This window comes from Enhydra lutris, unplaced genomic scaffold (assembly GCF_002288905.1).
Source record: "Enhydra lutris kenyoni isolate GAN:26980312 unplaced genomic scaffold, ASM228890v2 scaffoldscaffold1, whole genome shotgun sequence".
NCBI lineage: Eukaryota > Metazoa > Chordata > Mammalia > Carnivora > Mustelidae > Enhydra > Enhydra lutris.
In genome coordinates this window covers 20646938-20669688 of record NW_019154085.1, presented here as the reverse complement: position 1 = coordinate 20669688, position 22751 = coordinate 20646938, and the positions used below count along the sequence as shown (strand labels likewise).

The following is a 22751-nucleotide window of genomic DNA, read 5'->3' as shown; positions in this document are numbered from 1 at the left end:
GTAATGAAACAATATAGTTGATTAGAATTTTTTTCTGTCTTCCCCCCCAAAAATACAATAGAATTTATTAAATTGCACTAAAATACAAATACATAGATTGTAACCTGAAACAGAAAAAAAGAAAAAAAAAAGAGAGAGGAAAGTAAAGGGATTGGCATTCTGGGAGCTAGGCAAAATGAACATACCATGAAAGAAAAACAATTTGTATGGCAGTTTATTTTTAAAAAGCTGTTTATACAAGCAAAAACAATTAAAATTTTTACACCTGGTAAAATAAATTCAGAAAAAAAAAAGGATTCATTTTGGATTTAATATAAAATGTTTTGTAGTTTTCTAGAAAGTTTCCTTACTATATGTTTCTATGCCGATTTGTAGAAATACCATAATTTAAAACCTAAAGAAGATGCCTCAAAATGTGAATTTGTGATCAAACAGCATTATCCAGGATCAGTGTGAACAAGAGTGATTAAGAAAGACCTGGAAAGAGAAAATTTGAATGAAATACTTGGAAATGATATATCAGATGGCCTCTTTTTAAAGAGCTACTACTTTTCTAGATAGCAGACATTTTAAAGATCTTTGAGGCCATATAATATATACTTACCTAGTCAGCGTAATCATTTCATTAAAAAGTAGGGGGAGGTTCATCATTAAAATGACCAGTCTGTGAAATGCCAGATAATTAATTTTTGGCCTAAAATGGCACCTACTAGAGCATATCCCAATGCTAATTTTATATAACCAAGTCAAAAAATATTCAAGAAATAATGTTCCATATATCATCAACAAAAAATGAAAGAAGACTTTTTGAAGGGTGCTTGGGTGGCTCAGTTGGTTAAGTGTCCAACTCTTGATTTTGGCTCATGTCATGATCTCAGGGTTGTGAGATTGAGGCCCACATCCATCTCAGTGCTGGACATGGAACCTATTTAAGATTCTCTCTCTCCCTCTGCTCTTACCCTCACCCTGTCTGTAAAAAAAGGAAAAAAAAAAAGAGAGAGAGACTTTTGAGATTAAAAATACATTCTAGATTAGAAATAAATTCTCCAGGGGCGCCTGGGTTAAAGCCTCTGACTTCTGCTTAGGTCATGATCCCTGGGATTGAGCCCTACATCAGGTTCTCTGCTTGACGGGGAACCTGCTTCCCCCTCTCTCTCTGCCTGCCTCTCTGCCTACTTGTGATCTCTGTCTGTCAAGTAAATAAATAAAATCTTGAAAAAAATAAATTCTCCAGAATTTAACTTTTCATTATCTTTATTTACAAACATCTATCATACTAGCAAATCATTCCACTTAACAGCCCTTATAGAAACAAGTTGTACTAGACAAGGAGGAAAGGGGTATATGGATTCGTTCTCATAATTTTAGCCAAGATTTGAGAATACTTCATTGAACTTCCTTATGATCAGAATTTACACATTTATAAGCAGGTTGGCAGGAGTTGGGCGGGGGGTCGGGGTGTGGTGGAATCCTGTTTTTACCTGGTTCATTTAGATTCTGCCTCTTTGGGAAACCTTCCTCACCCCACCCAGGATGACAGAGAGAATAGTGCTTAAGAACTAGCTTTTGGGATGAGCAATCCACTTGAATCGGATTTATCTGAATTTTAAAAGCTAGATTACTTGATTGAGTATATTTGCCTTTATATGCTTAACTTCTAATTTTTTTAATAGCCACATGACACTATAACCTATGTACAGTCTTTTTTTTTTTAATATGTGTGGTCTTAAAGGATACATTGTAAACACCCTTATCTAGAGTGAGTAGCAGTCATAGCAATAGAAGCAGTATTTTAAAAATATGGTGCTCACCATGTGCCTAACGCTCTCTTATTTGCCCTCATTATTTCAATGAATGATTTACTGTTATTACACTCATTTTGCAGATGAGAAAACAGCGAACTAATAGGGTTAGGCCAGAGAGTCAGACATTTCTTATTATAAATATCATACTTAGAAAACCAACTTTCAATTAGGATCTTGTAAAATGCCTTAGATAGTAAAACTAAATTAAATGTGATTTAATATTTCTATTATGTTTGAAGTATAATTTTATGAAGTTGAAGACCTCATTCAAACTTTAAGTCTCTAAAGAGCAAGGACTGACAGGCTACTTAAAATCATTTCTGAAAAAGTTTTAATTTCTCCAGCTAATTTCTTTCAGATATTTATATACCAAGTCCTTTTCACAAAACTTTTTTTCACACAACAGTTTGCACTTCCAATTTAGTTTAGACTAGGAAGAATCTTTTTTAATATTGCAAAAAATGTAAATAATAATTATGATTTCAAAGTAATAAGGATACGACTTATTCTTTTTTTTTTTTTAAGATTTTATTTATTTGACAGAGAGAGAGATCACAAGCAGAGAGAGAGAGAGAGAGAGAGGAGGAAGCAGGCTCCCTGCCTAGCAGAGAGCCCGATGTGGGACTCGATCCCAGAACCCTGAGATCAGGACCTGAGCTGAAGGCAGAGGCTTAACCCACTGAGCCACCCAGGCAGCCCCAGGATACGACTTATTCTTAAAAGGTTGTTTTATCTTATGCAATTTAACTCACAGTATCATGGTTTTAGGTTATATGCAATGTATATACTAGAGTTTATGAAGAAGGCAATTTTACTTTTGTATATGTTTAAGCAAAAACTTGTAAGAAAATAATTTAACTCAATCTTGGGAATATTAACTATTTTTCCTTAAGAGAATTTAACAGACTTTAAGAAGTGCTATTTTAGAATAACCAAACAAGGTGTGTGGGAGCCACGTTAATGACAGATTATCTTCAATTTTTTGGAGGAAATAATATTGCTAAAACTTCAAACAGGAATGTTGAATTATTTAATATTAATCTCACAGTGTGAAAAAAAATGAGCGTAGGATTGTTCCGGGGTTTCAAATGGTCCAGCCACTTTAAAATCTTCCTCTAAGCAAAGCCTGCCATCAAGGCAGAGGTGCCAGCTTTCCCCAAGGAGAGATGGTGTTTTCCCAATGGAAACCTAATCAGCAGATCTCCTGGGGTAAGCTTTACCTTTATAGCTTGGCTGCTGGGACAGGAGAAAATTCACACAGGGTTTGGGTAAAGTTCAGAGAAGATTATGATAAACATGCCAAACAAACACAGAAGAAAAAGAGAGTAAAAAAATCAAACCTATGAAAATGAAAATATAAGACTTATGATATGTGTATGAGATCTAGATCTCTATATATCTTATCTCTCTCTCTATATATATATATTCCTTATTCTACCCATTATCCATTCTACCTGCTATCCATCCAACCATCTATCTATCCATCCTCTTTCTATATAGGAGATCACTATCTTTTATATTGTACATTAAAGGAAGTCACATGGACTTTAATTCAGAGAAATGTGGGTATAAACTCTAGCATTGCTACATTCTAGTTATTTCATGCTCACACTCATTGGGTTTCAATGTCTTTTCCATGAAATGGAAATAATAATAACCCCGTCTCACAGGTTGCTGTGCAGACTCAATTGAGTAATTACATAACAGGACTGGCATATCAAAAACTCAAGACTTGCAAATATTTCTTCACCAAGATGTCTTTACTTTCCCCAGTTATGCATTCTTTTAGGTCTTCTGCCTTAGTATTTCTGCTTTAAAGAAAGAGCAACTAGGGGCACCTGGGTGACTCGGTCGGTTAGCTTCCGGCTCTTGGGTTCAGCTCAGGTCAGGATCTCAGGGTCCTGAGATCGAGCCTTGCGTCCAGCCCCCACACTGGGCTCCATGCCCAGCACAGAATCTGCTTGTCCCTTTCCTTCCGCTTCCCCCCCAAGTCTCTCTCTTTCTCTCCCAAATAAATAAAATCCTAAAAAAAAATTAAGAGTAACTAAAGGTTCAACCCATCTAAGCTATTATTACTCTTATGAACATCAGATAATACAGTTAATTCACAGTCATCTATGTTGATGCTAGGGACAATGTTTTGTTTTTTGTTTTCCTGCACAAAACTAGTGGGAAGTAAAAACTTTCCTTGTTATTTGTTTTCTGGTTTCATACTCATTTTCCTGGCTCTGTAGATCCTAGGCTATGATCAGCTCTAGATATCTGCTAGCAAGTTCCAATTCAGGACCATATTCTGGACAGTATGACAGAGGCATGATAACCCTTGAGGACAATTAGCAACATGAAAATATCTTTTTGAGGTAAGAGATTAATGTACATTTTAATTTTTCATTGCTTATTTTTTGACTTATTCCCTTTTCTACTCTATCTTCTGTTATTTTTTCTTTGAGACATTATATGTATAAAATTATGAATAGGATTTAGTTGTTCAGAACATTAAAGATGAATCTAGATTGCACTGGGATTATTACTGGGAAATTATTCATTATGCATAACTGAAAGGTAACATGGATCTTTACAGCTAGAAACATTACACTTCTTAGTGTAAACTGAAATTATGAAAGGCTCAGTTGTCTTCCTTTTGAACATCTAAAGTGTTCTGGTAGTGGGCATTTTTAGTTTATGTTAAAAATTGTCTTAGTTAAGGAGTGTCTGTAATATGTATTTTATTCTCTTTCTTGTTACTGTCAGATTCTCAATGTAATTAACTAACAGTAGTTTTTGCATTGCAATGTGAACCAGTATTTGTATTGTTATTTTTTAGTAGTGTCATGATGGTAATGAGACAGTTTCTATTAAGTAATACAAAAATATCTCATGATATGGTTCTAAAGTCATATCATGTCTAAATAAAACAAATGACAACGGGAACTAATATGGTAAGTAAACTGCCTATATATCAGTTTGCAGGAAAACATTAAAAGTGAATTATTTAAAACAAATTCATCTAATAAAAAGTATTGTTGACTATAGGCTGATATAAAATAAGGGATTCAGATACAACCCAGGTAACAGAAATATAGGTGGTAACAGATCATCACTAGATAAACACCTAAAAGTATAAGTGAAGTGTGTCTTGAAAACTTATTCTGGGCAATGGAGATGGGGTCAGTATTCTGCAAATAGTATCAAAGGGGTCCTTGATAGATAAAGTGAATTCTGGAAAGAAACATTGTTTTTTTGGTATTGGGGAAGTAATTTGGTAGAAATACATATAGGAGGTAAATAGGTATGAGACAAACTGGGACATGCTCCCATCTACAGAAATCTGCCTGATCATACCCAAAAGATATCATGCTAAGCTACTTATATTTCACCTAAGTGATGGATAAACATCATATTGTGACACAAATTTATTAGATAAGTTGCTACCCCAGGCACTTTTATTTCCCATCAATATATTGAATCCACACAACAACACACGTTCTAGATGGAAAAACTGGCAAAATGATGAATAAAAGGCCACCTACTGTCCCAGGTAGACATCACTTTGACTTACATTAGTGTAGTACAAATATTTTATCATAGTAGATCCCTGTGTCAGAAAACCTGAAATCAAATTCTGCCTTTACTTCTTACGAGCTGTAAGTAAGTGACAATCTCTCTAACCTTTAGATTCTCTCATCCACAAAGTGGGAATAAAACTCAGTTCATCCTTTCGTATGCTGTGGCAATTAAATGAAATAATGTATATCAAATTGCTTATTTAACTTCTGTATCACCAGGGCGTATGGGTGGGCTCAGTCAGTTAAGTGCCTGACTCTTGATTTGGGCTCAGGCAATGATCTTGTGATCGTGGAATGGAGCCCCATGTCGGGGTCTGTGCTGGGTGTGGAGCCTGCTTGGGATTCTCTCTCTCCCTCTGCCCCGCACCAAAATAAATAAGTAAATAAATAAATTCATCTTGTATCTCTGTTTTAATCACTCTTGATGTCTTCTAAGTCTTCTAAGTCTTAGTCATCTAAGTCTATAACCATCATTTGATCAACAAAATTTAAAGACTTGAAACTGTCATTCACTGAGGTAATTCTGTCATTTTTACCAATGAGTATTTCTCTGCCTGAATGCAGAACCACGGCCTCACAGACAATACATAAGGCTTCTGCCCTTTCCTGTTTAAGCTAAAATGATGAATTAAATTTTACTTTACCGTTGTGCCATACCGTTCAGCATTTATAGGGGTTGTCGCCTTCTGGTTTATTCCATGTGCTGATTCATGCTATACCACTGCTATGCTCTTCTGGTATTTTGTCATGTCAAATTTCTTAACACAGTCTCAGGCCTTAGCACATATTTCTAGTTTAGTTATTTTGTTATATTAATCTATTGATATTGCCTGGTTGATTTATAATAAAAACAATGGAGTTAAAGCTTTCTCAGTGGCCCTGGAAATTTCAACTCACTTCAGAGCAACACATGACTTTGTTGGTAGACACAGGAGTTTGATTTTGAATGTGTATACCCTTTGAGTTTTCGTCAGGACCAGCTGTGATTACTTGAACATGCAAAGGCTCACCAATTAGGCGGTGAACAAAAAAATCCAAAACAAGTTGGCATATGCTTGAGAACATATTTTTGTTGATTTCTTTCAGGTTGTTAAGAGAGAAGTAAGAGACACCAACAATAAATTCAACCATATGGAATATAAAAGCCAGTAAATGTTTCTGCTTTTAAGAAAAATGGACATAATAATGCTGTGTTAAAAGAAATGACAAGTAAGCCTACGGTAGACTTGTGAAAGAAGGAAAACAAAACAATTTTAGACAGAACGCTCCTGTCAAGAAAAGGTTTTTCTCAGTAGGGTACAGAATGGTTGCCTAGGAAACCGGAGCTAATTGCTGCTGCTGATGGAAGCGAGTCAACAAGGAAAGCACTGTGTAGTTGGAAGCACTCTGCTAAACAAATACCCTTGATAAATTCATAAAAACAGGGAAAGATGAAAAGTTTCTTGCTTAATTTGGAGAGCAAATGGTTCCTCTGAAACTATTTCCTGTAATCAACCGGTGAAGAAGGAAATTAAAAGAGCAGATTGTTGGTTTTTCCGTTTGTTTATTTCCTTGGCACCTTAGCATTAATTAAAGAGGCCGACATTGGCATCTCCTTCCTTAGACTCTGATTTGATCTCAAAGGTCACCCTTGCCAGTGTTGCAGCTGTAGATCTTTGCCCTACCAGCTTTTTCTTCCAAAGATTTCTTCTAAAGATTTACTGGTTAAAACAAGGGTAAATTTAGTTTATGGGAATAAATGCACTTGAGTAAAATTAGTTTATGGGGATAAACACATTTTAAGATAAGGACTCACGACTGCAAAAATTCAGTTCCGATGGATGCTTAAATTTAAGAAAATTTATTGTGGGGTGCCTGGGTGGCTCAGTGGGTTAAAGCCTCTGCCTTCAGCTCAGGTCATGGTCTCAGGGTTCTGGGATCGAGCCCTGCATTGGGCTCTCTGCTCGGCAGGGAGCCTGCTTCCTCCCTCTCTCTCTGCCTGCCTCTCTGCCTCCTTGTGATCTGTCAAATAAATAAATAAAATCTTTAAAAAAAAATTTATTGTGTACCCCTTATAGACAATGGAACTATTCTTAGCCATGATGAAGAATATAAAGATAAGACAGTATATTCCTACATGTAAATTGTGCTTGAAATGGGGCTATCTCATTAAAGGAGAAATTTTGTTTCTGTTTTCAAAGATTTTTCTATGAAAAATGGCCACAGATTTTGGCTGACCCAACCACAGTCACTCAGAAGGCCCTGTTCTAAAATGTGCTTAGAACCTGGCTAGGCTCTGATTGGGAACAGTTATGATTGTAGGACAATTTTTCCTCTGCCTCTTTTATCCCCCATTGCAACTGATGGGCTCTAATCCACAATTTGTTTAGATTGATAATCTAACCTACTCAAATAAAGTTTTTAAAACTTGAAGAGAATCTGCCCAGCATTTAAATTCAGTCAAGGGTTTAATTAAGATGGTTATCAGTGGAAGGATACCACAGGTTAAGCATACTGTATTATGGAGTCAAAGCAATTAGAAAAGAAAAGCACAGATCAGAAATATTACCTACTAGAAAATTTTGCTCCTAATTTTAAGGGTTCACTTGGAAATAGGAAAAAACACACTTAAGCAGAAGAAATACAATAAGCAAATATAGTTTAGCTTTATACTTAACTATTTTAGTTAAAAGTTTTTGCTGTTGGTGGTATTGGGGATTTCCAATGTGGTAATGTACCCCTATTTATAATGCTATTTTTAGCCCATGTATTAAACATTTATTAAGATAGATTATAATATTTCATTGATTTTTAAATTAATTTGAGAAAGAGAAATTTCTTGCAGAATATTCCCCTTTCAAATTTTCAGATTGCTTTAATATACATACAGTGAATATAATCAATAAGGCACTCAGGTAATTGATAATGTTTTTAGAGCTTTTCAATGCTCAGTTGTGCATCTTATCAAAGTCATTGCTATTGTACTACTCCTGTGAACCTGTGAGAATTGAATCATCTTTTGCATTAAGTCTTGAACACATCATATTGTCAAAAGAATGTGGCATGAGGCATTATTAATAACATTAACAGAAAGATGAAATAGCAATAAAACTAGAGACCTTAAATAAATGCACAGAGTAACTGTGGGATAAACAAAATACAAAGGTGTGTGTAGAAATGCAGTACAGTGTGTGTGTGTGTGTGTGTGTGTGTGTATGCATGTGCCAGCTTTCATGCTAGGAAAGTCTCTTCATGTTTGTAAAGTTTCACCTGTATTTGAGAACCTCAAAGACTTCGATCACCTGAAGCAAGGCTAGGATTTGGGCGAATTAATGTTTCTGTAATTTCAAAACCTAGGAATGCCTGAGCTGGAGGATATGATGGAAAAATGGAAAAATTTTCTGGGATCCAAAAAATGTCATCAGAGTAAACTTTCAAAAATATAATTCTCTATGTACCATGAATAGTTTTTACTAGTTACCTCTATAAATCTAGTTATTTCTTTTAAGAGAAACTGTTTGTTGCAATGATGTGGTAAAAGTCACCTTTTGTTCACTCTGTCCTTCTCATCCCCATCATAGTATAACTTATATAAAATCTTTGGAGGCCTTGGGACCTAGAAGCATACGGAATTTAGGAACTATATGATGGGAAAACCACTTTGTTCCCAACACATAGAGAGACCAACATGACTTTTATGTAATTATAGTTTTCTTCAACCTCCAGTCCTACCATGTTTCTAAGAATGAATGTGCAAATAGCAGCATACAATATCAACCTTATGTGCTTTCTTCCTAACAAGTCTCTCATGAACTATAAATGGTTTAAGTAAGCGATTCTCCATCTTCTATAACTGCCCATTTTATTTTTATCATTGTAGCTATATAAAATATCATCCACAAATATTCTCTTTACACCAGCTCTAAAACCACTTGGAATACTCTTAAGCCACTAATAAGTGTAGATGGTAAATCTTTATCATTTTCAAATTGTACATATATATATATATATATATATATATATACATATATATATAATATATATGACATGATATAATATTTAAAACCAGAGAACCATATTCCAATGAAGATATGATATGATGATATGAAAAGATATGATAGAATTAATTATATTGTGAAATTCTGAAAACTAAAATACCATAGTGAAAATAAAATAAAAAATAAGGAGCAAGATACTTCCCCTCCTAAAAATGTGACTTTTGAAAGTAGTATCTGCACTTGCTTCAAACTCAGTTCTTTGTTTCCTTTCTGAGTGAAACTGAGACTTGTAAGAGTTGGGTGGGAACTGACCTGGAGGAGTATCTTACATGCTTTGGCACCTAGGTCAAATTAGTGGATTTTGGGGGGAGAAAAAGCAATTTTTCCTATATTAGCATTTTTGTACTGATATAGCTCTGAGAAGAACAGGTTTATTCCAGTCTTTGCAATGTTTTAGTCATAAATCTCTATTTTTTTTAAGCTGATGAGGAAAAAAAAAAACAACCAGTAGACAGTTTTTCAAGAAAAAGAAAACGTACAGGCAAAAGGAATCAGAGCAGTAGTTGTCTGCAGAGATGGGGGCAGGCAAGGATTGGGATGAAGCTTATGGGATGTTCTGAGGGTCAGGCAGAATTCTGTATTGTTGTAGGATTCAGTATATCAAATGCAATTCCTGAAAGTCATTTCACTGTATATAAATTAGACTTCAATAAAAATGGAAAAAATTAAAAAAAATGCACATGGGCTTTGAGATAAAGGACAGCAGTATGCAAAATGTAGCAAGAAGAAAAAGTATCTAAAAATTTCATTTTAAAAATTGCTTATAAAAGTAATAGTAAATGATGATGATGATTTTTCCCTTACAGAGAAGAAAAAAATCCTTAAATACTGAAATACTTCGTGATTAGAATCAGAACATGTATATGGGAGCATCTTTCATTTTAATCTATCAAAAAGAAAAAAAATGGGTTACAAAATGCTTTTCTCATTTTTAAAAAAATAATGACACTAGAGAAGTAAACAAGTAAATATCCCTATTATTCAGTAGAGAAATGCTGTTTGTTATCTAAGAACTTATCATTTGCAAATCATGTTATAGACTCTAAGATGAAGTAGAGAAAAAAAGAGCATTGGTGATATTTTATGTAGGTTGACCTTCAAAAATAGTGTACATTTCTCCAAGACAATACTGGTATATTCCTTTAAAGAAGAAGGATAATTAAACCTATGACTTATGAGGAACCTGGGTGGCTCAGTTGGTTAAGCAACTGCCTTTGGCTTAGGTCATGATCCTGGAGTTTCCAGATAGAGTCCCACATTGAGTCCCACATGGGGCTCCCTGCACGGCGGGGAGTCTGCTTCTCCCTCTGACACCCCTCCTCTCTGCTCTCTTTCGCTTTCTCAAATAAATAAATAAAATCCTTAAAAAAACAAAAACAACACAAAACAAAACTATGCCTTAGAACATCCATTTGCTTTAAGATTCCGATGGTCCATTTGCCAGAACTGAAATTTAATGTGAGTTCCTGACTTAAACAGTGAGGCAGTCCTTACCTTACGCCCAGAGGATCAACGTGGACACGAATTTTAAAGTTCTGTTTGCAGGATATTTTAGTGCCATTTCAAGTGCAGCCAGCTGTGACACTGGGCTCAATTTTGCAGGAATGAGCATAAGTTATTCACTAACCATGTGTTTCTTAGCTCTTAGATTACAGATCTCGCTTAGAAAAGTCATTTACTCTGTTTCCATATTCTTTCCAGTTCATTAATTTTCATCATCAAGAAAATATCTCTAATCTGATGTCATATTGCTATCTTAAGTCAGAGGTATATTTTCTTTTCTCCAAACCTTCACCCCCATTTTTAGACCATGTGATCTTCTGCTATATCCTTTCTTGACCCTCTTTTCACTATAGTATTTCAGAGTTGCTACTGAATTCCTTTCTGTTCAAGCCACCGGTTCTACAGTCCTCGCTGATTCTAGTCTTCTCTCTCTCAGGTTCTTCTTTTGCTTCTTTATGTCCGTTATTGCCCCCAACACCATCATTCCCACAAGGGCATTGCTCGTGCTGTGGTATAATTTGTGTAGCCCCATTTTGCTCCTGAGATTTCCAATCTCAAAACCTAAGATGGACATGAACTCTTTCTCTTCTTTATATCCATTCCAAAAAATGTATTAGCACTTACTGTAGAAAACAATCACGGCATTATACACCAAAAGGAACATGAAGATAAACGACGCACAGTTTCTGCCCCAAAACACTTAAAACCTAGTGCTGCAGATTGAAACAAGTAACAGGTAAGCTCAGTAGAATGGTCCATAGGATTAGTGCTATTAACAAGATATGAATACGCCACATGGGAGTGTTCAGGAGAGGAGGACATTGCCTGGAGAGAACAAAATCAGTGTCAGCTCTGAATCTTTGCCTGTGTACTCCAAGAACCTTTCCTGTGGGGTATGCACCCTTTCAAAATGTTTTCTCATCCCTGTTTCAGTGCAGCACATGAATGAAACCACAGAATCGTTGGGCAAATGTAACCTGTTCTGCCAAAGGGAAGATTGTTAGTTGACTCGGAAGGGTTGACCATTCATGCTGGAGTCCTTTACGGACAAACTAGAGGTGCTCATCACCCAGCACTGTCTCAATCTGTCTTTCCAAATAGAAAATTTGGACTGAAAATCCGGAGTCCAATTTATAGGCTGTTAAAGCTGAGTCATCACTATTAAAGACGATTTTCCTCTGAATCTTGATTCCTCTGTCATTACTCATTTGCCTACTGTTGTCTTAAGTTTTGAGGATTACTAAAATAAGTTGTAAAAACAGACATTTCATTCCCATTTCCGTGTTCTAATAACCACTTAGCATTTGCATATCTGTTAAAGGTTGCAACGAGAGCCTGGGACATATATGTTCCTCCTTCTTCGTTCAACAGTTTGACTGGGTTTTGAGTTGTATTTCCTATGTGTGTTGTTGAACGATGACTCATGCTGGGAGATGAGCCTCTCCGTGAGCAGGCAGCAAGCAGCTCAGTGTCCTTTTCCCCTCAGGACTCATGATGCCAAGTCAGATCATGCTTTCACGGCCAGATCTGCAAGGTGGCACCAGCTGTTCTGTTCATCTGCTCCAGAGATGAATTTCCAGACTCCCCTGACAGGCAAAGCACGTGCTTTATGTAATGTGCTAAGGAGCAGTGAAGTGTGAGGAAAAGGGACAAGAGGAAAACTGAAGCAGAGAGAGTGGGTTCATCCCAGTAGCTTGGGGAGGAAAGAGAGAGGAGTGATGACTGTGAGCTACTCCTCAGTCTCCTAACCTCTTAGCAGCAGTAACAACAAAACCAGAGTCAGACCTTGAGGTGGTATTTGGTATACCGTGGCAGATACTTTTCTCAGGTACATACAAGCAGTAGAATCAATGTGTATATATATGTTATTCCTTTCAAAAAATACATTATTGATCAGTGATTAATATATTCTCAAGATATTAGAGCAATTTATTTGTTGCAAATTACTGTTAAAGTTGTTCTCTGGGGTACCTGGGTGGCTCAGTTGTTAAGTGTCTGCCTTTGGCTCAGGTCATGATCCCAGGGTCCTGGGATCAAGCCCCGCATTGGGCTCCCTGCTTGGCAGGAAGCTTGCTTGTCCCTCTCCCATTCCCCCGCTTGTGTTCCCTCTCTCGCTGTGTCCTTCTCTGTCAATAAATAAATAATATCTTTTAAAAAAAAAATTCTCTTTTTTTTTTTCCGGAGAGAATTCTTAGAAATATAACAAGAGACAGATAAAGGGAATACATAATCCTCATCAAAACAAAGGCTTAGGTTTTCCAAAAATGAACCCAGGAAGACTCCCTTTCATGACTGATCATTTTCGAAATCTGCTCACTGCAAATAAAAAAGGTTTTATGAAACATTTAGAATTTTTCCCCAAGTGGAGATTTTAAAACCTCAAAAAATGGGAATACTTTAAAAGAAAAAAAAATGACAGAATGTGACAGCAAATTAGAGAGGAGAAAATTTGATAAAGTCTTGTAAAATACAGGATCAGGAGGGAGAGTCAAGTAAGAAAATACAATGATAATTAAATTACATTTACATTTAAAAACAAGCCAGACAGAATTATACCAGTAGATCTGAATTGTTCTTGCTCAAATCTGTTGCGCTAAGATTCAAACTCAATAAAATATTTTTCAAAGTATCAGTGGCCCAAAGAGAATGATAAAACACCTTTTTTTTTAGTGTTTATGATTGTGATTCTGACATTTAGTGTAAAACAAAATGGTAAAGAAACGAGACTGATTTCCAGCAAGAGCATAGGAGGAATTTTCTGGAAGAATATACATGGGAGTAAATGTGTATGCAAATTAACCTTAATTTTTAAATATCATATTACATTGTGTTAGATACAGCCTTGCTCTTCACAACTGGAAGTGTTTTTAGGCAATTAAAATTCCAAGGAACAAAAACATGTTTTAATTTGTTGAGTCATTGGGTTTAATTAAAAGAAGTCTAGAGGAACCAAGTTTTTCTTATATTTTGATTCAGAATTATTGGCTTAAGACAAATCTCATCCTACTTTAAGGCTTGTGCTGTAGAGCAAAGATAGACGTGAAGTGGATTTTTATAGGAAGAGCTACCTTATATATAACTGCACATTGAAGTAAACAACATTATCTGGTGCTTGTCTTCCTCCACTTTGTAAAAACACTTTAAGCTCTAACTAGCAATACCTACTATATATAAGCTCCTATCTGACCAAGAGGAAGAAATGCAGTTCTTTACTATAATGCCCATGTAAGTTAATGCTCAGTTAGGTACCCATCTCAGTTACCGACCCATCTCTTTACCAACAAGAGAAGTCACATATTATAATAAAGCTCATACCCCAAATCTGCTTCAAATGGTATAGAGACCACACAGGACAAAGCAAACATGACAAACGCAAACCTGACAGAATTGCCCTTTTTATCAATCCTTATCCTTCTTACTCTTTCTAGCCCCAGATGCCTAACAGTTCAAGGAAGACACTGACAAGATCCCCATTTTCTGTACTCATCCATCGGCGCCGCCAGGCCCAGAGGCTTCGCGGTGAGGCCGTGTGCTTTTCTGCAGATCCACCCTTGAATGCTAAATAACTCGGCTCTGCACGCTCCTCTCTCCGCAGAGCTCAGGGAAATGGCAGCGGGAGCGATGAGTGGTTGCCAAGGCAACAAGGAAAGGAAAATCTGCAACCTCTTGTATTGTTAGGTCGCTGTGTTTGCCTTGCAGGGTGGTGCAGATGGTTTTAGTCGTTTCACAGGAGAAATGGTTCTGCACTTTTCTGGCATTGCGCACATTAATATAATATCATATACAATATGCCATATTTTAAAAGGGATGATGGCTGCTCCTCGTAAATCTCAAAACTGGGAATGGAAGCGGGAAGGACGAGAGAGGTAAGAAAAGGCAGGTTCGAATTTTCCAAGACTGGAAAGGGAAACAGAGAGAAGCTTAAAGGTATATTCAGCTTTCTGCACGCAAATGATGACAAACTTTCCCGCCCTCCCATATTTTTAAGCCGAAACTTACAATTCCAGCAAGGATACACTTATCCCTTGGCTGCCTGAGTCATGGGGATGTGAAAGGGCAAGTCAATGCTTCCAAAGGCACAGGTCCATTGGTAAGCTCTGGAAAAGCGATAGTGGGGAAGAGCTTTTCCAGATCTCACTGCTTCAGGAGGGAGCAGACCAGAAGAGGATTCCTGGAATGCTGGGAAAACAAAGCGGCCTTGGGGAACCATGGGCGGAAACTGAGGAAATGTCCTTTAATCTTTAAATTTACTCCAAGAGATAGCTGATATTGGCTTTTGCTGACCACAAAGGCACTTTATACTCTGGTGTTTTCTACTCATGTTGAAAGCATTGTACCTCGGGATAGTCAAAATCACGGAAGCATGATTTTCAATACTTCAGGGTTGTGGCATCTACACACTTCCAAGAACCGCCTCTTTTCCTGCTCCACTCATAACTGAAAACCAAGACTAAAGTTATGGTTTTCTGTTGTGTTTAAAGGTCCATGGATGAGGTGTTCTACAATAGAAGGGGGCTGTCATTGAGAGCCGTGGCAGCCGGCTGTCGCATTCTGGATCTGGCAGCGTAGGCTAGTGGACGGCGCACTGCTCTATGCAGCGGGGGACCTGCAGTCTGGCTGTAGTCACGTGATCGCGGATGGGCGACTACACCTGTGAAAGGTGGTCTCACTGGTTTCCTCCAGTTATCTTTTTTTTTTTTTTTTTTTTTAGATTTTATTTACTTATTTGACAGTGAGAGAGAGAGAGAAGGCACACAAGCAGTGGGAACAGCAGAGGGAGAGAGAGAAGCAGAGGAGGGAGCCCAACACAGGGCTCGACACTGGGCTTGATCCCAGGACCCTGGGACTGTGACCTGAGCCAAAGGCAGCCACTTAACTGACTGAGCCACCCATATGCCTTCTTCTAGTTATTTTGATAGGAATCTAATTTGAGTTTGGGCCGCACCCTCAGATAAGAAACTTAAAGATTGGGCTCCTAATTTTCACTCAGACTTGGAACTCTGGGGGTACCAAATGTGGTCCTCTTGCTTTTTTTTCCATAATGATAAAGTGGAGAAGAGAGGAAAGGTTTATTACAAGCCTATTATGATTCACACTTTGGAAGACAATTTAAAAATGACAGTTTTAAAACAAACAAAAAGCAGAAAGAGACTCATAAATATAGAGAACTGATCTAACCAGGGGGAATGGGGTAGGGGGAAGGGGCAAAATGGGGGAAGGGGAGGGGGATGTTTAGGCTTCTAGTTATGGAATTAGTAAGTCGTGGGAATAAAAGATATAGTCTAGGGAACCCTGTCAGTGGCACTGTAACGGCATTGCACGGTGACAGATGGAAGCTGCACTTGTGGGGAGCAGAGCATAATAACAACATACAGAGAAGTTGAATCACTATGTTGTACACCTGAAACTAAAGTAGCGTTGTGTGTCAGCTCTACTTCTGTAAAAAAATAAATTTAAAAAATGATGTTTTTAGCCTCATAATTATCGATTTCCTAAGTGACTAGATTCTTAATGGCTTCTCATTTCTTTCTGGGGGCTTTTGTGGCATGGCTTCCAAAAAGGTTACCTTAGTGAATACATGTAAAAAAAATCTTGAAGTAGCAAAAGTTATGCTACAACGGGTGAGCAAATAATTCTATCTACTTTTCTATGGATTAGCTTTAAATTGTGAGGAAAGAGATGAAATCTAGAAGAGGAATCCATAAAGAAATAGAATTTAAAATATTATCGCCTTGTAGAATTCCCTTCTATCCCCTTCCCCCAGTCTCAGCATATAGCATCAAAGATGAGCGGCCTATGGGCTTGCATTTGCAAAAATTAAAAATTACTACGGCCCAGGAATGAAGGTGAACATCGAAAAGTGTAGATGAGAGAGGACGGGGTCTGATCTTTGTTTGAAGTAAGTCCGCCTGATGAAGGAAGAGGGGAGGGAGATGCAGTAATTGCGTTGCACTTATTATGTGATTTTTCTTTTAGAGATGAGTAAAAATAAACAATCATGTGGATAAATTTGTTTCTAACAATGAAGAGAGGACTATAGCAAAGTAGGAGAGAAGAAGGATCTTTGGATTCAATTAGTAGTGGCCTGGACACCACAGCATATAGCTGAAGACCTGATGTTACTGGAAAGTGCGCCATGTTAACAGTGCCCCGAGAAGTATCTTTTCTAAGGGAAAAACGCAAAATACTGACAGATTACATGTGAATGGTAAAAGAGGAGGCTAATGTATTGCTCCTCTGGTCCTCTTTAAAATAACAACCTCAAAATACAGTGTCAGTTCATGTTAATGAACCCTACCATCAAAGGATAGGATTTTTAAAGACCGTATTTCAGATTTAAGAACACTTCTTACTGGGAATGATTTTTGTTATGTATAAACCATCAATAATAAAAGGTACTATTATTTTAAGCTAAAGTTTGGGGAGAAATCTAATTGCACATTAACTTATCACTGGCACATCCTCTGTAGGTAGGAGACAATATTGTACATATTTCTTCCCCACGGCTTTCCACATTATACGGACTTACTGCGTGTCTTGTTATATCTGGAGGGAGGTTAATGTAAAATCATACCCTAGTTTGGATTGTACATCTTACTCTGGTAACCCACAGTTGGCTGTTTACAACTTTTGTCACTATGAACATACATATAGAACTTCCAGAGTTAGAGTCTTAAGAGTAAGATAAGATTCAAGTGAAATATGATGAATTGAGTTCAAAATGAACTCTGAATGATCCTGAACTCATAAATTAAAAGGAACATCTGTTAGGCTCTTTTTAATTTATACTATTTTCTCAAAGAAGCAGGTGAAGACACACTGACCCGGCAAAGCGATTTTTCTGATGTTCTTAAATAATTTAGACTACTGAAAGAAATAGGGAGTGATGTTGGCTCTTCACCGCTTGACCGAGCACACAGAGCGACTTTTTTCTTTAGTTTATTACAAGCTGCTATCATTATCTGTAAGATTCAACTGGTAAGATAAGACTTTTCAGTAGTGTCACCATTAATCTGAAAAGGACTTTCTTTTTTTCTTTGGCATTCCTTCATGCATTCATTCAACATACATTAATTGAGCATTCGAAGTGCAACAGCGGGTGTTGTTGGATAGGATGATGAGAAAAATCTTGGCCTATCACATTATCTTGTCTTCCCCACAGTCATTTTGTTCCAGCATGTCCTCATCTCCTCATGCCTCAATTTCTTCAAAACCTTCCTACTTCGTTCTCCTGACACCCAAGTCCCACCTTGTTCAAGCTATATTGCCCTCAGCAGTATAAAGAGATACCTTGATCAAGAGTGCCCTGTTGTCCATATTGACAGGACCACCCCCAGCAATAACAATAAGGGTAATTAATAGATGATATTCTCTGATCCGTTGACTTTGTACACTTTTACCATCTCATTTAATCCTCATTGTGACCGTGAAAGGCAAAAATAACATTTTTATTTCAGTTGTATCCACAGTTTCTTACTACCAGGCCATATGTGCCCGTCGAGCGCTGCATAGATTCGCAAATGCTTGAATTAGATTGTACACTCACTCTCCTCTCCTGTTCCACATGAGTTTCTGCAGGATCCTTGCTTCTTATCACGGCAACTGCCAAAAACCTGACTTCACATAGATAAGTCTTAAAACGGAATGTGGTGTGATCGAATGTTGAAACTGTGAATTATCTTGAGGTCCGGCGGTGTTTAACAGATGCTGAGTATCACTGTGTTTCCCTTTGAGCAATTAAAATACTCTGCCATCGCCCTGTGAGTTTGCTGGGACTTTTCAAGATGCCTCTGTGCACACTTGGGGAAACTTGGTCCTATGTAGAAATGATCCCTTGTCAACGTTGCCTTTCTATCCTGCTGGTTTGGCATGGAACACATTGTGTTTCACATATGAATTGTGTGCACAGGTCTTATGTCTGCTCCTGGGTCATCTGCTCTGTGAAGTTCGAAGACATACCTTGCATGAACCCTGGCACAGAAGCTGGCACATCTTACATACAGAAAAGGCTCAACAGTAGTTTATCGAATGAGGGGATTAAAAAAATTACACTATGTCCTTAAGTAATTGCTCTTCAGTTATCTGAGATGCCCTTAATCATACCCCATTGAAATTTAAATACATTTTTTGAACAAAGTGTACAGTAGAGAAGTGTTGCTGTCTAATTGATAGCGTGCAGGAAACTAGGGTTTGAATAAGCAAGAGATGACTGTGAAGGGGGCACAGCCTTTCCTATTACTTGTAGTTTACCTACTCTTTTTGGAGTGGCATGTCTGCGAGTTATTGTGTTCAAACACATTACATTCTGATTACAGAAAAAAGGAAAATAATGGTGACGAATACAGTGCAGGCAAGTGTTTCCTGATGCTGTTAATGTGCTATAATGACCATACCATCAATAATGATATTATCAATGACAGAAGAAAGAGGACTATTGGTAGAAATTATACTTTGAAAGAAAGTATTTAAGAGTAACTCAAATTATGTTCTCTTTCAAGCATCTGTAATATTAGTTCTTAAAAAACTCTCTGAGGAAGTATGGAATGGTTCCTATGCATGTGTTTGTTTCCTTTCTTTCACTCTTTTTCTCTCTTTCTTAAAGATTTTATTTATTTTTTTTTAAGTAATCTCTACACCCAACATGAGGCTTGAACTCGCAACTCCAAGACCAAAAGTCTGTATGCTCCACCAACTGAGCCAGTCAGGTACCTCAATCTCTCTCTCTCTTTTTTTTTTAAAGGCTGGGAGATAGACTCCAAATTGCTTTCTGCCCCCAAAAGTAAATATGCTTCTATTCAGTCAGTCAAATTTAGGTCCAATATTATTCAAGAGAATCAATAAGTAACTATTTGTGAAATTTTCTTTCAGTGAGTTAAAAAGCTGACAGTTACTAGCAAAACACACATATACTGAGCCATGTGTCTACTAAAACTAATGTGGTAAAAACTAAATAGGGAAAGGGGATGAAGAACACAACTAATTTGGGGGAATGTCGGGCTAGTTCCCAAGATTATTCTCTTCTTTTGGTGTCTATTTCCCCTGACTGACTGGAATTTCAGTCCTACCACTAGTGACAGAGGATCATTGCAGTAAATTAATTCACTTTCAGATGAAACAGACTTCAAAGCACGAAGCCAGCCCTGGGCACAGAGGAGCCCTTAATTACCTGCTGTTTCTCTGTCAGCTGAGGTCAGCTCTCCGTTGATTCCATTCTCTTTGGTATCTGAATAGGTGCTCTGTGACCCATGTTCTCCAAAGGCGCCCTCTTCATCCTCCCTGTATGGGAATCCATTGGCGCTTCTGACAAGTCCTTCCCCTGCCCCGCCTTGGTCCTTAATCTCAGGTGGATGTGGGTGTGCCGATGCCTCTGTTAGTTGAGTGGAGGTCCAGTGAGGCGCCTTTGCTTCATCTTTCCGATCATCTGCCATTCTTCCACGCCCTGCGACCTCTCCTGAGATTGGAATCAGAAAAATAGTCGCCATCACTTTGGGAAAATCTGATCTGATATGACTATTCCTAAGACAGGGAAAACTTATAGCAAACTCAATGGTTAGCTATGGCCAAAAAAAATGCTTAATAATCCAATGTTAATATTAAGCAAATACTTATTGTTAATACCTTGTTTTTTTTAACAGATCTTTTCTGGCTTATCTATTCCTTTCCTATGTGACCACCATCACTTTAATTTACTTTAAACTAGTGTTTAGCATTTAAGGAGATATATAACTTTCATTGACATATGTTATTGACTGTACAGTAGAGTTGAAGAATCCTTCAGGATAGGGGAAACAGCAGTATGAAGACATTGGGTAGAAAAAGGTAAGAAAACAAATAGCTAAGGGGAAATGATGAATTAGGGAAGATCACTCCAAGTACTCTTAAAAACACAACTCTCCCCGAACCCTAGAAAAGGCGTTGTCTAACGTAGTAGTCCTTTCCATTTCAAAGGTGTTCAATTCAAACCAGAGGTAGATATGTTTTCCTGGATACTGTATATTAAAAGAGAGTTTTGACTTAATTTTTTAGCAAATTTTCCTAAACCTTATCTACAGATTAAGAGTATATATAGATGTACTAAGATTTTCTCTTAGTATAAATCTTATATAGAGAAAGAATAAAAAATACAGTATTAGGCCCACAATCCTACCTTATAATGTTATTTCACAGGCAAGTCAAATCAGATCTGGAGAAGTTGAATCACTGACATATATCAGGTAGCTATAAATTATAGTAAAGTTTGAATAAGTCATGGAATGGGTGTTCTCCACATGTTAAGTGAGTGGTAGATATTGCATAGCTTTCATTTCCATGCTGATGCCACTAGGTTTAGAGATATAGTCAAGAAAAGGTGTTTCATCACTCAGTTCTAGAAAGCTGTTGCTGGCAATGTAGACTCATGGATGGCCTATTGTCTCCACACTGCCGATAATGACATAGGCAATGACTGATTCTGAGGGAAACTAAGAACACTTTCCTGTTTTCAAAAACAGTAACAAGTAAAAAACTCCAAAGAAGCAAACAAGATTGTATTAAAATAAATCTACTTTCTGTTACTAAGCTCTGTTTAGAGACATCACAAATAAATTAAGCTACATAGAAAGTAAGTTTTCCTACCAGATTCCTAACAAGTATTTGTCTTTTTTTTTTTTAAACTTAATTTTAATGCTTTCTTCAGGTTCTAATTCTAGTTTTCTATTCATTCCAGGAGAGCTGGATGAGTTAACTCATTTAAACTAATTTGACTACAATACTAAACCTCCCCCCAAATTCCTTCCCATAAGGGTTCTCTTTATTGTTCCCAAGAACATATTTTTAAAAGGATAGAAGAAGTTTAGTACTTATTTATTTATTTTACTTAATTAATTAATTTATATGATTTCATTTATTTATTTGAGAGCAAGAGACAGACAGAGAGAGTACAAAGTGAGGGAGAAAAAGCACGAGCATGGGGAGGTACAGAGAGAGAAGCAGACTTCCCATTGAGTAGAGAGCCTGACTTATCCAAAGATGCTCGATCATGACCTGAGCCTAAGGCAGGCACTTAATGCACTAAGCCCTCCAGATGCCCCAGAAGCTTAGCTTTTGAAACATTGATTGAAGGACTTGTGAATAAGCCAAGGAGCATCCTTACATCACTAACAATGTGCAATGAACTGGATCCACAGAAGGGTTTCCTCATCTGTAAAGTGAGGACAACAATGTCCAGTTTATTGTTTGTTATAAAAGGTGAACAGAAAAATATAAAGGGCTAAGCACAGTCCCAGTCATACTCAATAAATAGTAGTTGTAATCTTTGTTATTGTTATTAGAATGATACTACCAATCGTACCAGAAATCATTATACATAAATATTTTAAGTAGTTTTCTAGAATTATTACTACAAGAACCAGAGGCTGAAAACATGATGAGTACAACAAGAGTTACTTGCAAATGTCTACAGATATTATTTAGAACTGAAAGAACGTTCCAAGGCAGACATGGCAAATGTCTAAGATGCAGAAGCCCAATGGCAGGAGTATACCCTCAGAATTCAGCACTCCATGTATATATCTGAAAACTCTACTCCATCCTTATAAGGATGATTCTGCAATATTCTAGACTGCGGTCTGCCATTGTCTTCCGGTCAAATATCAAAGGACCTCATCCAGAAGTGTGAGGATTATATTTTTTTCTGAACTGTTGTGGCACCTTCATAAGTCTAATGGATTGAAGAAATACCTGGATTCCAATTGTGACCTTCGTATTCAAGATGCTGGCTCGGCATCCTTATCTTTACATGCTTTGGTTTCCTTTCCCAAAATAGCTCAATTAAAATTTCCATATTCTTACACTGTCCAGTC

General features: G+C 37.2%; 1 protein-coding gene across 3 annotated transcripts in view; it reads right to left on the bottom strand.

The window, feature by feature from the left end:
* LOC111142856 (microtubule associated protein 2) overlaps positions 1 to 22751 on the bottom strand; it is a 285884-nt gene that overhangs the window by 53136 nt on the left and 209997 nt on the right. For all 3 annotated transcript variants that reach the window (XM_022496216.1, XM_022496225.1, XM_022496234.1), the window contains exon 6: positions 20078 to 20362. In XM_022496216.1, coding sequence (XP_022351924.1) covers positions 20078 to 20339 — 262 coding nt within the window. In that variant the 5' untranslated portion in view covers positions 20340 to 20362. The remainder of the gene's footprint in view (positions 1 to 20077; positions 20363 to 22751) is intronic.